The sequence below is a fragment of the Callospermophilus lateralis genome, chromosome 11, assembly GCF_048772815.1.
Source record: "Callospermophilus lateralis isolate mCalLat2 chromosome 11, mCalLat2.hap1, whole genome shotgun sequence".
In the NCBI taxonomy this organism is placed as follows: domain Eukaryota; kingdom Metazoa; phylum Chordata; class Mammalia; order Rodentia; family Sciuridae; genus Callospermophilus; species Callospermophilus lateralis.
Window position 1 is genome coordinate 12,315,366 of NC_135315.1, and position 17,156 is coordinate 12,332,521.

At 36.1% G+C, this 17,156-nt stretch overlaps 1 protein-coding gene across 3 annotated transcripts in view; it reads right to left on the bottom strand.

Moving 5' to 3' along the window:
• The window catches only part of Cep112 (centrosomal protein 112), a 472,932-nt gene that overhangs the window by 171,440 nt on the left and 284,336 nt on the right, over positions 1–17,156 (bottom strand). For all 3 annotated transcript variants that reach the window (XM_076869863.1, XM_076869862.1, XM_076869864.1), the window contains one exon: positions 1,459–1,689. In XM_076869863.1, coding sequence (XP_076725978.1) covers positions 1,459–1,689 — 231 coding nt within the window. The remainder of the gene's footprint in view (positions 1–1,458; positions 1,690–17,156) is intronic.

A 17,156-nucleotide genomic window follows, 5' to 3' on the forward strand; every position in this document is an offset into this window, starting at 1 on the left:
CAACTTGTCACCACTTTGGAAACTTCCAATGATCCTTAAACTGTCTTTTAGCCTGACCACCCCACTTGGCTTGGCCAGCCTATAAGCCATACAAATAGTTTTATTCGCTCTTGCTTTGTATTTATTTCCTTTGACCTGAAATGCCTTCTTCTATGTCTATTTGTCTAAATCCTACATATCACTGTCTAGTTCAAATGACATCTACTTCAATTAATTTCCCCTGATTTCCATAACAGAAAATAATTTTCCCCAGTTTCACATTCTACTTGCATTATAGTTATCTGCATGTGTCTCTCTCTGTGGTCACTACCATTTTATAATACAGATGTCGAAATCCCTTTCAAGTGTGAGTTGGATCACATCAATTTTTCTGCTCAAAATCCACCAAGCTTCCTCCACTTGCAGTCAAAACAAAGCCTTTCCCATGGCCCATGTCTGACCTGGCCTGGGTCCTCAGGTCTTCCTTGGCCTCACCTCCATTCTCCTCTGAGGTCCTCATTCCCAGTCATACCAGCACCCCAGCTCTTCTCCAAGAAGCCAAGCTCACTCTTCCCTCCTTAGCGCCCCTTTTCTATTTATTTCTGGGTTCTGATCTGTGCTGCCAAAGGGCAGACTGCTGAAATCTGACTTTCAGTTGAATTAAGACACTGTAGAGCAAACACCTCAGGATCGCAGTCGGGGAGCAATGGTGAGAATGGAGAACTGTACTCTCTGAGGGTTTGACATTATTTGAAGACAAAGAAGAGGTAGAGAAACTGAATAGAATAAGCTGATTCTTAAATTATTTTTTTCAAGTTTCCTAAGATACAGATGCAAATTGTCCAAGGGGCAATTTATAGCTGTATGATTACTAACAATTTACATTTGAGTACCTGGTTAAAATATTTATGTTTTCAGAACATCAAAAGTAAGGACATTTGAGGTTATAGCTTAAATATCAGTCAATCCAAAATACATAAACACTATATAGACATTATTTCACTAACATATAATTCTAAAGAAGCTTTTCTTATTTTTTACTAAAGAATCAACCTGGAAATCATGTTATCATTTGTGTTATAAAAAACTATAAAGTCTAGAAATAATTATCAGACATCTGAGAAAATTTAAAACAGTCTAACCTAGGAAAATTCATTGTTACAGCCCAGGAATCCCTAATCAGCATAGTACTTGACAACATTATAATACTGCTTCATTGCACCACATATTCACTTACTAATGAATGTTCTGTATAATCCCTTCCACAAAATTCATGGATAAAGTTAGGAAATTACCTAGATTATTTTAGCTGCGTTTAGAAAAGAAACTGAAACTGCTCCTTAAAGCACTTAAAGTGTTTATAAATTTGAAGAGTAAGTGCATGTCTATTACTTTTTAGAGATTAAACATGAGAGTGATGTGAGTGGGTTTAAAGATGGGCTTCACCTGTATATTAAAAATTCCAGTGAGGTGTCTCACCTTCTCCAGTGTCATCTCTGTCTCAGCAGCGTGAGTCTTCTTCAGCTCCATCTTCATCTTTTCTGATTCAGCCTTCAGCTTACTGACAACAGTCTCATGGTCCCTTGCAGCCCTTTGCTTTTCCTCCTCACGAAGAAGACCAAGTTCCACCAGCTGCTGTTTACGCTGTGAGTTTACACTGATCAGCTCTTCTCTCAGCTTGTGAACTTGGGCCTCCATATCCGAAACAACCTTGATTTTAAAAACAGAAAAGAGGTCAGGGATATGAATAGGAGACTCACAACAGGCCAATTACAAAGTATAAAACACAAAGTATTAAAAAGTTCACCTTTTCTTTTCTTCCTTCCTGCCTTCTTCCCTTCCCTTCCTCCATTATCTTATTCTCTCATCCCATGCCATCAACTCCAGCTCAGAGGTAAATACCTCTTGGAACATTTTACCATAGACTTGTATCCCGAAACAGCATAATGTATAGCTTTGTTTTTAATATGTATGAAATGAATGTTATTTGTATTTTTCTGATTTGCTTTTCAGATATTCAGTATCATGTTCCTGAAATTTATCCAACATAGTCTATTGCATTTTTGTTTTTTATTTCATTATCTGTCTTTGTTTTTTACATTCTTCCTCTTATTTTGCTTGGGTTTATTTTGTATTCCTTCTTTTAAATTCTTATTTAGAATATTTATTTCGGTACCTCAGTGAATGACATCCCCAATCCTTTTTATTTTTTGAGACTAGGCTGGTCTGGAGCTTGTGATCCTCTTACTTCAGCCTCCTGAGTCATTGGGATTACGAGCACGTGCCACTGCATGGCAACATCATTTACTTTTATCCTTTCTTTTCTAAGACTCTAAATGTCTCTCTCTCTATTGCTTTAGGACCATCTCTTAGGTTTAGATATATGGCATTTTCATTATAATTTAGTTCAAAACATTTTTTAATTCTCTTTTTATCCTTTGACTGATGAGTCATTTGGCAGCATCTTTCTTAATACCCAAGCATACGGAATATATTCATCTCATTGGGTTTCCATAACAAAGAGCCACAAGCTGGGTATATTGTAAGAGGAGAAACTTACTCTCTTGAAATTCTGCAGGTGGAAATCTAAACACTGAGGTGTTGAAAGAGTTACTCCTGGGGAGGGTCTGAAGCAGAACCTGCTCCAGTCTTTTCTTGGTAGCTTCTGGTATTTGCTGGCAGTCTTGGGTTCCTTGGTTTGTAGACACATCATTCCAGTTTCTGCCTCTACCTTCACATGATCTGTTCTCTCTGGAGATTTATTTCCTTCCTTTTATAAAGACACTAGTCATACTTGGTTTAGGGTCAAGGAATGTAGTATATCTTGCATTAATTTTTTGAAAATTGTTGAGATTATTTGATGGCAAGCCACAGAATCAATTTTTTAAAAGCTTCACGTGTTATTTCTAGCAAATGTGTATACTATCTTTTCTGCAGTTGAGTACTATGTTCTACACGTGTCCATTGCATCAAACTTCTGTAACTACTGATTTTTTTTCCCCACATAATGCACTTTAAAATGTGCATTAAAATCTCCTATGCTGGTAGATTTGTCTATTTCTCTTAAATCGCCCAAACTTTCCTTTATATTATTTTGAGGTCATAAAATCCATAGAAATGCTATATCTACTCACTGATTGGATTTTTGTTACCAAATGATTCTCAATTTCTTTTTCTCCAGTACTGATGGTACCTTAAAGTCAGTTCTGTCTGTGTTAAACAGATTTGAATACTAGCTTTTTTTTCCGGGAAGAGTATTTGCTTGGTATATTTTTTTATCCAATATTTTCCTCTAAACCTTCTTGCATCCTTAATTTTCAGAGAAAGATATAATAGCATACAGATTTTGAATTTTCTTTTTGAAATGAAAATAATATTTGTCTTTTAAATTAGCGTTTAGTCCAATTAGTTTGTATATATTGCATATTTTCCTTTCTTTTTCCTCTTTTTTTTTTGGCGTCATTTGCTCTTTTGTGCATTTCTTTTTTTCTCCCTATTTAGTGTGATTTTATTCTGAAATTTTTTTCTTCCATCCCTTTTCTTCTCCTGTTTAGAAGTCATATTTCAGCCCAAATACCCAGGCTTCATTTTTCACATTTTAAAGCTATTTTGCTATCTTCTAAACAATAAAATAAATTCCAAGTTGCATTGTCCACTTCCAGATTCACCTTCAATAGTTATTTTTATTTCATTTGTTTTTCTCATTCAATATTGCTAATGTCATTGTTTTATCCAGCCAGCAGCTGTTTAAATAGACCATTCATTCATTTACTAATGTCTTACTTCATTACTTTGCCTTGAACTCTGACTTCCCAACAAACACCACTTTCCTTTGGCCCCACCTGCGACCCTCAAGTTCTTTCAGTGGCTAGCACACTGAGCTTTCACATCCTTGGGGGCTGTTGAAAAGCCAGCTGTCCTTCCTCTGAAGGTACATCAACCTGGCTGCCTTTAAGATTTTCTTCTTGTCTTTAGTGTTGGTCAGTTTCTTCATGATTTCTCTAAGGGGAGGCTTGCTACTCACTTTGATCAGGACCTGCTAGTCTGCTAAGTCGTTGATGAGTCTTTGATACATACTATGAAATTCTCTGCCTGACTCTGTTCCTTCTTTTCTCTACTCCTGCTGGAATTCAGTGCCTCTTCCTTCTCACTTACTGCTTATAACTCATTCAGATGAATGTTGATTTTCCCCCAATTTTTCATTTCCCTTAGTCTTATTTTCACATCTATTGTAGCCCCTTCTATATTCTGGATGTTTTCTTCTGTCTAATCTGCTATCAGATCCATCCAAGTTCTTAATTTTAACTGTTTTAATTTTTACTAGTTTTACTAGACTAATTTCTATTTTATGTGCAATATTCCAATATCTCAAGTCTTTGAAGGATTCTCTCTGCTACTCAAAATTTCTGAAGGCTCTGGTTTATAGCACTTCGTTTTCTTGTTTTGTTTTGTGCTCTTTTTAAAATGTGAGCTCATATTTATTGGAGTTTGATCTAGTGGAATTGAAAGTGGGTTCTTTGTCAATCTTGTCCTTTTGACAGACACCTACAGATACCAGCATTTCGGGATAAATTTAAGTTCACAGCCTCAAACTTTTTGGAATATTCTGATACTGTAAATTTTAGGCAGAAAACAAAAGAAAATAAAACACTCAAAACAGAAGTTAAGTTCATGTTCACTCGGTTTAGAAAAGGTCCTCGAGATGAGAGCTTTTTTCAGTACTCTGCTTCTGTTTTCACTCAGTGTTTCTTCTCTGAGTATCTGAGCTAATGTACAGCTCAGGAATATACCTTCAAAAGCAATTATATTTACCATCTTCAGCTATTTTCAAAGGAAAAATTGATCAGAGAATCTAATCTGCCATTCTACTAGATGAACAGTTAGTTTAGTTTTAAGGGAATGTTTTATCACCACCAATATATTAACTACAAATGCAACATTTTCTGAAACATAAGGATAACTGTTTCATGTATAAGGTACTTTCAACCAGCACTGTATAAATCAATACTTCTCTGACTAGAAATCAGAAACTCCCAATGTGGAAGAAATAAAAAAGTAACCCTAGGTTGCAGATAACAGGAACACAATGCAAAATCATAAGAAATTGCTTTATTAATCAAAATACCTATAATTATTTTCAATAAAATATGTTCATCTGGTTGTTCATGCTAACAACCTTACCATTTCTACATGATGCATATTATCTGCTAGAATTTTGAGTACTTACGTTGCACCAGGCATTTTATGCAGATTTTATTTAATCTTTTGCAACAACCCAGTATGTAGATATTATTTATATACAGAGTTTTCCTTTATTTTGGATTGTGATTATTAACTATTGACCCTCCTCATTCTCTGTGCTAGATTGGAAGAGTTATATTAAAGATGGCTGGAAAACACATTTATGTTGGAGGAAGAAAAAGTTCTTGATAATAAGAAATCTGAGCTCTAGAGTGTGGTGGTGATAGGTATCTCATTTTTATTTGGCCTCTCTAAAAATGCTGACTTGGGATCCAACATGGCGGCGGGCGCGGAGAGATCAAGTCTCTGACCTCTTCAGCTGCGTGGGCATAGGGAGTCGTAAACCGTCTAAATGCTGTTTGCTCAGGATCACTAGGCAATGCTGAGCTGACGTGGATCTGGGGCGATCAGTCTGGGCCTCTCAGAACACACACCGAGCCCAGATCGGCTGAATTCAAGCTCCCCTTCGCCTGCGTCTCGCAGACAAACTGCTGACTCAGCACTAAACCATCCCGCTGAAACAACTGGTCGGCCCTTCTGAACCTGAGGAGGTTAATGCCAACTGAGCCTTCATAGGCAGTGGCCACAGGATTGAGACGGGGCTTGGGAGAGCCAGTCAGGACCCACCTGTTGCGTTGGTCACTCGGCAAAGGGAACGAACTGTCGCCATCTGCATGGGATACCACCATGGCAGAGAACTGATGTCACCAGATAACTTCATTGAAACCGGTGGCGACAGGTGTGTAACCCCCTAGCCCTTCCTCTCCACACAGCGGGGAAACCATAAGGGCCCCTCCCAGCTCTCCCGTGAGCGTGATAGTCATACCGAGGGAATCAGGAGTGGTGCAAGACTGCGGCGCGGAACCCCCGGCTACCGCTCCCACCAGTGCTGACAACTGAGGTCTCTTGCACCAGCTACCGGGGGTGTGGCTACCAGAGAACAAGCAAAATTCGCTGAGGGTTCTCGGCCCCAAGCTCCACAAACTTAGGGTCTGAGGGAATGGCAAACAGGGAGAGTGTGCCCAGTCATTCAAGAAAATAGGGCTCCTGGGAGCAGCAGGCCTGGCGTGTAGCCAGTATTGTGGTGAGCGTCACCGGTGAGCGGGGCCTGGCTTGAGGAAAAGTGGGGAAGTGACTAGACACAAGAGAAGGCCCTAGGCACTCAGGATTGGAGACCCGCCCAGTCTGGGAGGAGGAGCTGCTGCATAGTGATTGGTTCCCGCGTATTGAGAGGAGAAGCTTTGCCCGGTGGGCACAGCTCCACCTACTGGAAGAGAAGTTAATCAAACTCTAAGACTGCATTTATTAATTTTTTTTTTAATTTGGGCTTTTTTTCATTTTCATTTTTTTTAATTTTTTTAATTTTTTTATTATTTTTAATTTTAATTTTTATTTTTTTGATTATTTTATGAAATTTTTTTTCTTTTTTCTTTTCTATTTTTTTTCTTTTCAATTTCCTTATTCCCCCTTCCTTAAATTCTACCTGCTTATTCTCATTCTCTTTAGTGACTTCTTCCCTTCCCTTCTAATACCTTTCCTCCCAAGCATCAAATAAATTTATAGGAGTAAACAGTAACTCAGCAGTCAAACAGAACAAGAAGTAACATGAGCAGCATGAAAAGCAAGGAAGAAAATGAGTACAAACAATGCAGGAAAGCCTAAATATTCAGGAGGACCTAGAGGCATCAGAAAAATGGCCAAATAAAGAACTCAAGGAATACCTTAGACAGATGGAATGGAATCTTAAAGAGGATATGAGACAGCAAATTCAAACAGTGAAAGAACACATTGAAAATGAATTACATAAACAGATAAAAGAAGCAAATAAGAATCTTTATCAGGAGATAGAGATTATAAAAAAATCAAACAATAATTCTAGAAATGAAGGAAACTATAAACCAAATTAAAAACTCAAATGAGAGTATCACTAACAGAGTGGAGCAAGTAGAAGACAGAATGTCAGATAATAAAGACAAAATATATCATCTTGAGAAGAGTCTAGCCAACTCAGAAAGGCTGGTAAAAAATCACGAGAAAAACATCCAAGAGATATGGGATAACATAAAAAAGATCAAACTTAAGAGTCATCGGGATAGAGGAAGGTATAGAGGTTCAAACCAAGAGAATGAGCAACCTGCTGAATGAAATAATTATAGAAAACTTTCCAGAAATAAAAAAGGAAATGGATATACAAATTGTAGATGCATACAGGGCACCGAGCATACATAATCACAGTAGACCAACGCCAAGACACATTGTTATGAAGATATCCAATATACAGAACAAAAAGAAAATATTAAAAGCTATAAGAGAAAGGAGGCAGATTACATTCAGGGGTAAACCAATAAGGTTAACAACGGATTTTTCATCACAGACACTGAAAGCGAGAAGATCCTGGAACAACGTATTTCAAACACTGAAAGACAATGGATGCCAACCAAGAATTTTGTATCCAGCAAAATTAAGCTTCAGGTACGACAACAAAATAAAAATCTTTCATGATAAACAAAAGTTAAAAGAATTTGCAGCCAAAAAACCAGCACTGCAAAGCATCTTGAGCAAAACACTACACAAGGAAGAAATGAAAAACAATAACCAAAACCAACAGTGGGAAGTACCTCAGTAAAGACAGAGGGCGGGGGGAAAGCTAATCAGAGAGAAACAAACTAAATTAAAAAAAAAAAAGATAAATAATCAAACATGGCTGGAAGTACAAACCATATATCGATAGTAACTCTAAACGTTAATGGCTTAAACTCTCCAATAAAGAGACATAGGCTGGTAACGTGGATTTAAAAAGCAAATCCAACAATATGCTGCCTCCAGGAGACATATCTGATTGGAAAAGACATACAAATGCTGAAGATGAAAGGTTGGGAAAAAATATACCACGCATATGGTCCTTGTAAGCAAGCAGGGGTGGCCATCCTCATATTTAATAAAATCGACTTCAAGACTAAGTTAATCAAAAGGGATAAGGAAGGACATTATATACTGTTAAAAGGAACCATTCACAAACAAGACATAACAATTATGAATATTTATGCACCAAATAAGGGTGCTGCGACATTCATAAAACAAATTCTCCTCAAGTTCAAGAATCAAATAGACCCCAACACAATAATTATGGGTGACTTCAACACACCTTTCTCACCATTGGACAGATTCTCCAAACAAAAGTTGAATAAAGAAACTATAGAACTCAATATCACAATCAATAACCTAGACTTAACTGACATATATAGAATATATCAACCATCATCAACTGGATATACTTTTTTCTCAGCAGCACATGGATCCTTCTCAAAAATAGACCATATATTATGCCATAGGGCAACCCTCAGTAAATATAAAGGGGTGGAGATAATACCATGCATTTTATCAGATCATAATGGAATGAAACTGGAAATCAATGATAAAAGAAGGAGGGAAAAATCCTACATCACATGGAAAAGGAACAATATGTTACTGAATGATCAATGGGTTACAGAAGACATAAAGGAGGAAGTCAAAAAATTCCTAGAGATAAATGAAAATACAGACACAACATATCGGAATCTATGGGACACAATGAAAGCAGTTTTAAGAGGAAAATTCATCGCCTGGAGGTCATTTCTCAAAAAAAGAAAAAAACAACAAATACATAAGCTCACACTTCATCTCAAAGCCCTAGAAAAGGAAGAGCAAAACAACAGCAAATGTAGCAGATGGCAAGAAATAATTAAAATCAGAGCAGAAATCAACGAAATTGAAACAAAAGAAACAATTGAAAAAATTGATAAAACTAAAAGTTGGTTCTTCGAATAAATAAATAAGATCGGCAGACCCTTAGCCTTACTAACATACAGGATGAAAAAGGCAATATCACAACAGATGCTAAAGAAATACAGAAGACAATTAGAAATTATTTTGAAAACATATATTCCAATAAAATAGAAGATAGTGAAGACATTGAAAATTTCTTAAGTCATATGATTTTCCCAGACTGAGTCAGGAGGATACACACAATTTGAACAGACCAATATCAATGGATGAAATAGAAGAAGCAATCAAAAGACTACCAACCAAGAAAAGCCCAGGACCAGATGGGTATACAGTGGAGTTTTACAAAACCTTTAAAGAAGAATTAATACCAATACTTTTCAAGTTATTTCAGGAAATAGAAAAAGAGGGAGCTCTTCCAAATTCATTCTATGAGGCCAACATCACCCTGATTCCAAAACCAGACAAAGACACCTCAAAGAAAGAAAACTACAGACCAATATCTCTAATGAACCTAGATGCAAAAATCCTCAATAAAATTCTGGTATCGAATACAAAAACACATCAAAAAAATTGTGCACCATGATCAAGTAGGATTCATCCCTGGGATGCAAGGATGGTTCAATATACGAAAATCAATAAATGTTATTCACCACATCAATAGACTCAAAGATAAGAACCATATGATCATCTCGATAGACACATAAAAAGCATTCGACAAAGTACAGCATCCCTTTATGTTCAAAACATTAGAAAAACTAGGGATAACAGGAACTTACCTCAACATTGTAAAAGCTATCTATGCTAAGCCTCAGGCTAGCATCATTCTGAATGGAGAAAAATTAAAGGCATTCCCTCTAAAATCTGGAACAAGACAGGGATGCCCTTTATCACCACTTCTATTCAATATAGTTCTAGAAACACTGGCCAGAGCAATTAGACGAAAGAAGTTAAAGGCATAAAAATAGGAAAAGAAGAACTTAAATTATCACTATTTGCGGACGACATGATTCTATACCTAGAAGACCCAAAAGGGTCTACAATGAAACTACTAGAACTAATAAATGAATTCAGCAAAGTGGCAGGATATAAAATCAACATGCATAAATCAAAGGCATTTCTGTATATCAGCGACAAAACTTCTGAAACGGAAATGAGGAAAAACACCCCATTCACAAAATCCTCAAAAAAAATAAAATACTTGGGAATCAACCTAACAAAAGAGGTGAAAGATTTATACAATGAAAACTACAGAACCCTAAAGAGAGAAATAGAAGAAGATCTTTGAACATGGAAAAATATACCCTGTTCATGGATAGGCAGAACTAACATTATCAAAATGGCGATATTACCAAAAGTTCTCTATAGGTTTAATGCAATGCCAATCAAAATCCCAATGGCATTTCTTGTAGAAATAGATAAAGCAATCATGAAATTCATATGGAAAAATAAAAGACCCAGAATAGCAAAAGCAACTCTAAGCAGGAAGTGTGAATCAGGCGGCATAGCGATACCAGATTTCAAACTATATTACAGAGCAATAGTAACAAAAACAGCATGGTACTGGTACCAAAACGGGCAGGTGGACCAATGGTACAGAATAGAGGACACAGAGACTAATCCACAAAGTTACAACTATCTTATATTTGATAAAGGGCCTAAAAGCATGCAATGGAGGAAGAATAGCATCTTCAACAAATGGTGCTAGGAAAACTGGAATCCATATGCAACAAAATGAAACTGAATCCCCTTCTCTCGCCATGCACAAAAGTTAACTCAAAATGGATCAAGGAGCTTGATATCAAATCAGAGACTCTGCGTCTGATAGAAGAAAAAGTTGGCTCCGATCTACATATTGTGGTGTTGGGCTCCAAATTCCTTAATAGGACACCCATAGCCCAAGAGTTAAAAACAAGAATCAACAAATGGGACTTACTCAAACTAAAAAGTTTTTTCTCAGCAAAGGAAACAATAAGAGAGGTAAATAGGGAGCCTACATCATGGGAACAAATTTTTACTCCTCACACTTCAGATAGAGCCCTAATATCCAGAGTATACAAAAAACTCAAAAAATTAAACAATAAGATAACAAATAACCCAATCAACAAACGGGCCAAGGACCTGAACAGACACTTCTCAGAGGAGGACATACAATCAATCAACAAGTACATGAAAAAATGCTCACCATCAGTCAGAGAAATGCAAATCAAAACCACCCTAAGATACCATCTCACTCCAGTACGATTGGCAGCCATTATGAAGTCAAACAACAACAAGTGCTGTCGAGGATGTGGGGAAAAGGGTACACTTGTACATTGCTGGTGGGACTGCAAACTGGTGTGGGCAATATGGAAAGCAGTATGGAGATTCCTGGGAAATCTGGGAATGGAACCACCATTTGACCCAGCTATTGACCTTCTCAGACTATTCCCTGAAGACCTTAAAAGAGCGTACTACAGGGATACTGCCACATCGATGTTCATACCAGCACAATTCACAATAGCTAGACTGTGGAACCAACCCAGGTTCCCTTCAATAGATGAATGGATAAAAAAAAAAATGTGGCATTTATACACAATGGAGTATTACTCTGCACTAAAAAATGACAAAATCATGGAATTTGCAGGAAAATGGATGGCACTAGAGCAGATTATGCTAAGTGAAGCTAGCCAATCCCTAAAAAACAAATGCCAAATGTCTTCTTTGATATAATGAGAGCAACTAAGAACAGAGCTGGGAGGAAGAGCAGGAGGAAAAGATTAATATTAAACAGAGACATGAGGTGGGAGAGAAAGGGAGAGAAAAGGGAAATTGCATGGAAATGGAAGGAGACCCTCATTGTTATACAAAATTACATATAAGAGGTTGTGAGGGGAACTGGAAAAAAAAACAAGGAGAGAAATGAATTACAGTTGATGGGGTAGAGAGAGAAGATGGGAGGGGAGGGGAGGGGGGATAGTAGAGGATAGGAAAGGTAGCAGAATACAAGAGTTACTAATATGGCATTATGTAAAAATGTGGATGTGTAACCGATGTAATTCTGCAATCTGTATTTCAGGTAAAAATGGGAGTTCATAACCCACTTGAATCTAATGTATGAAATATGTCAAGAGCTTTGTAATGTTTTGAACAACCAATAAAAAAATTAAAAAATAAAAAAAAATAAAAATGCTGACTTGAATTACTTGAAATCTATAGGAGGATTTGGTCAATTCATGTAACTGGAACTAGAAGAGATGAGTCTTTTTTAAAATAGAAAATGTTTTAAAGCTTGTTTCTCTATTTCATAGATATATTGGTCTCTGTATATTGATACACAGCTATAGACCAATTGTCCTTGAAAATAGAGTCTCTTGCCTGTTGTTTCTTGTTTGATAACGATCCCTGCGAACTCAGTTACTGGGAATAAGAGAGAAGAGATAGTCAATTTAATTAAATTCTGAACAGACAAGAAACCTTCTGGGTGGCAGTGACAGAAGTCGAGTTTTATGAAGCAAAAACACTCTTTCAAAAAAAGCTCAGTAGTCTCAGATGACCAACTAGGAAGGGCTGCTGGCTGCCTTCCTCAAAGCAACCTTGGGGAAATGACAGGAAGCAGGGTCTAGATATTAATGGCGATAAGAACAAGTGTAATAAAAATAACAACAAAGTCTGGACAGAATGATGGCAGTTCTGAACTGGAGAACAAGTTGCATTTGGAAGGGAAGAGGCTACAGATGAGAAGAAAACCACAGGAAACTGCTAAAAGAAGGTGAGGGGAAGAAAGTTTCTTTCTGTTCTTGCCTCTCACTTTTGTAGCCATAGGACAATCTAACCTTGGATATTTATCTTATTTACAATTACTCATAATTATATATCAGGTATTTGTGAACCAATTAAAATGGTATTTTGCTTTTATAGTATGTTACCAAAATCATTTGGCCAAAAGATAAGAATTACATTTAACCTTTTCTCAAATTGCTCTGCAGACACACCAAATGCATTCACAGTGTGAACAACAGTATGTAGGTGCACCTGTTCCTCTACACCTTGCAGCTTATGCTGCACTTCACTTCATTATTGTGTCTATTGTCACTGCTGATTAGGTATGTGATGGGAACTAGGAGGAAGGCATTTTTAATTGCTAGAAATACTAATATTCTCTGACTAATTTCTTCCTCCAACATAAATGTGTTTGTCCAGCCATTTTTAATATAGTCCATTGGTAATTTTCAAATAGAAGGAAATACCCTGGGGAATGTATTAACTAATTATGAATGAAATAAAATATTAAATGAAAGAACTTAAGGCTGAATGTTTCCCTTATTTCAATCATCAGCATGTGCTGGCAGGATGATAAAAGTGCCAGGATCTATATGGAATACATGTGTTCATGTTTCCTTTATATTACAAATAGCTACAAAGCTTGATCTACATGAATGACTTAAAAAAGCTGAATTACAATAAAAAAGAAAGTCAAAAAGGTTAGGTCTTTAAGAGACACACTACAAATACAGCTTTTGTCCAGCTAACTTTCAATCACTAGTGAAAATATAGAGGTCAATTTTTTTAGAAAGTTAATGACTCTCAAAACCACTCTGAATCTTACCTGAAGTATAAGGTTCAAACTTCCTATAGAAGATTATAGATGCCAGGATGACCATCAATCTAACTCCAAGAAAAATTTACAAATACACCTCATGAAAGCAAAATATATCTACGTTGAGGAAATGATGTTCATGGGTAAGAAAAAGATTTGGTGCAGACATTGAAGGATCTTGAATGTTTGAAATGGATTAGATGCACTCTAGAGAATAACAGAAAGGTAAAGAGTAGAGTGGTTAGAAATATGTTTTTAGAAGGAGAATGGTAAGCACTAAAAACCTAGATGCAGGTGGAAGGCAAGAGAGAAAAGGAACACTTGTGATCTAGGACACTCGCTTGGCCAGTTTTGCAGATTAGATATCTTTGAGAGGTCCTCATGATATCAAACCACTAGAGCTTGCATGAGACATAATTTTGCTGGTTTTTTTTTTCTGTTCACAGTAAGTAAGAGAAACATGCAAAGTAGAGGAAACACACAGGTAAAATTACATGTCCTAAAAGCAGAACAATGAACAAGAGGCGCATCCAAACTGCAAGGCATCTTTGAGGAAAATGTTCAAATCAACATCAAAGCTTCACGAGGAAGGACTATGAAAGTTAAGCATGAAACTCCTGAATTAAACTGGAACTGAAACAGGGCCCAACATGGTTCCTAATCAAGTGTTACCTACTTTCAACTGAAGCAAACACAACTCCCTCTGAAGAAAGGTTCTTCAGTTTAATATTTCCAAGTTTCTCATGAAGTAAGATTAAACTAAAAATAAGCACATAATATAAAATTACAAAGTCCAGATGAAAACCACCATGAGTGAGCCAGCAAACAGATTCTCCCTGTCAAGCACTTCAGACATGGGACTGATCAGGAGTAGAGCATAAAATAAACATCTGTAAAATAGTAAAGGAAACAAAGAATGGAATCACAAAATGAGTAAGCCAGAAGAGATGAAGCAAAAATTTTGAGAAAGAACCCAATATAATTCCTCAAAATGAAATTTTTGTATAAAAGAGAGGATGAATGAGTTAAGGCAATTAATTTAAGGCAATTAATTCAAACCCAGAAGTGAGTATTGAAACAGAAAACACAGAATGCAAAACAATAACATCAGATGATAAAAGCTAATAAACAAAATTTTTAAAGCCATGGAAGGTAAAATAAATGATCTAATGTATGTCTAATTGGAGTTTCTGAAGGGGAGGCAAGAGAGTGGTCATAGGAAAGATCTGAAAGATGATGGTTGAAAATCTTCCAGAAATGAAGAAAAACAAAAATCCAGAGAAATAAGGAAGATAATATATGACAGGCAGACTAGAAAGGAAGGGTGGGAGAAAGGGAAAAAAGAAGGAAGAAAAATCCACATCTAAATACTACTCTATAAAACAGCAGTACACAAAAGACAGGTCATCCACTATTTTTCTTTGTGTGTCTGGATGATTTCACTTAGCATAAAGACCTCAGGTTCATCCATGTTGTAGCAAATGGCAAAAAGCTCATACTTTTTAGGGCCAAATAATATTATGCTTCATATGTGCACCATAGTTTATTTATTTATTCATCTAGCAATGAATACAGGTCATTTACATCTCTTGGCTATTGTGAATAAGACTGCGATAAACAGGGGAGTACAGACCTCCTTACAAGGTAGTGACTTCATATTCTTGGAGTATATTTCTAGAAGAGGCATTATCCAAAGTATAACAAGCCAGCACAGAAAGAAACATACTGCATGGTCTCATTTATATGTGGGATCTAAAAAAGTGAACAAATAAAATACACAGAGATAGGGCACAAAACAGTGGTTACCAGGAACACTAGTTGAGGGTAGAAGAGAATCGGGAGATACAAGTCAGAGAACAAATCAGCAGATATGCAAGACGAATAGGCCTGAGATATAATGTACAATATGAGGTAATGAAATTGTACTGTATATGGGATTCATGCTAAATTCAAGCTGCTCTGCCACATACACAGAAAAACAGAAGGGCAACTCTGTTAAGATGATGAGTATGCTAATCTGCTCAGTATAGCAAGCATTTTATTATCTGTATGTATCCTATAACATCATTGTTATGCCTTATAATCATACACAATAAAATTCATTTTAAAAAAGAAAGAATGGAAGGAAGGAGCATGGATCAGCTCTCTCAAATGTCACTAACCAACACATCTTTCCTAAACTTTGATTTCATTTTCCAAGTGATATATCAATATATTCTTATTGTGAAATATTTTATAAAACACAGATAGTTGAAAATCCCTTCTGACCTCTCATCCTATATTTTTTATGGTGTCTCATATTTTTATTGTTAAATTCCAAGATAGATCTTAAGCAATCTGAAGGAAAAAAATCACTATCAATCTCATAATAAAGTTTACATGAAAAGGCAATAAAAACCTGGAATCACCAATACGATACTGAAGAAAGGAAGAAAACTAGAGGGTTCAAACTACTTGATTTTAAGACTTACTATAAAGCTACATTATCAAGACAGGGCATGATGATATTGGCAAAGGGACAGACACAGAGACTGATGAAACCAAAGAGAGAGCCCAGAAATAGACCCCACATCTATATAGTCCACAGATACTCTGACAAAGAAACAAAGGCAATTCAATGGAAAAAGATAGATTTTCAACAAATGGTGCTAGAACAATTAAATATCGAAAGCAAAGCAAACAAATGAACAAACTCAGACATAATCCTTGCATCTCTCTCAGAGTTAATTATCAAAAAGTAGATCATAGCCCTAAATATGAAACATAAAACTAAGGGCTGAGGATAGAGCTCACTGGTAGAGCACTTGCCTAGAATGCACAAGGCTCTAAATTCCATCCCCCAACCACAAAAAAATAAATGAAATGACTTAAAAAATTAAAACTTAGAGAAAAAAAAACAGGAGGCAATGTAGTGAACCTTCAAATACAACACCAGCATAATTTATGAAGTAAAATATTGATAAATTGGACAATATTAAAAATTTAAAAAGTTCTGCTCTGTGAAAGACATGTTCAGGGAATGAAAAGATAACTCACAGATTGGGAGAAAATATCTGCAAAACACATAGGTGACAAGGGACTTGTATCCATAATATACAACAAATTTAATTAAAAAAGGACAAATTCACAATACAGTAGGAAATTCTATCATGCATATATATCTATCTATCTATCTATATATATATATATATATATAAAATGCAAGAATAAACACATTGCAAGAAATTGGTGATACCACAGAGACATTTTATGACAACACTGTGATTAAAGTTAGGAATCAATGAATAAATAACAGTGAAAGCAAAAATGATTCCCCATATGAAATTAAAAATACACAAGTAACCCATGGTTCAAGACAAAATTGATAACGAATTTCAAGAAGTTAGAACTGATCTCTGGAAGAAGACAGAAGGCCCTTTTTACATTGGTACCATTTTAAATAGAAGTGAGGGGGTATGTGATGATAAGTCGGGAGTGAGTGAAAGACAGTTTACTGTACATATTTTTTATCAAAGTCAACACATTTCCTAATTAAAAGTAAATGCATAACATTTAAATATCTGTAAATGACTGATAATAAAAGTATCACTTCTCA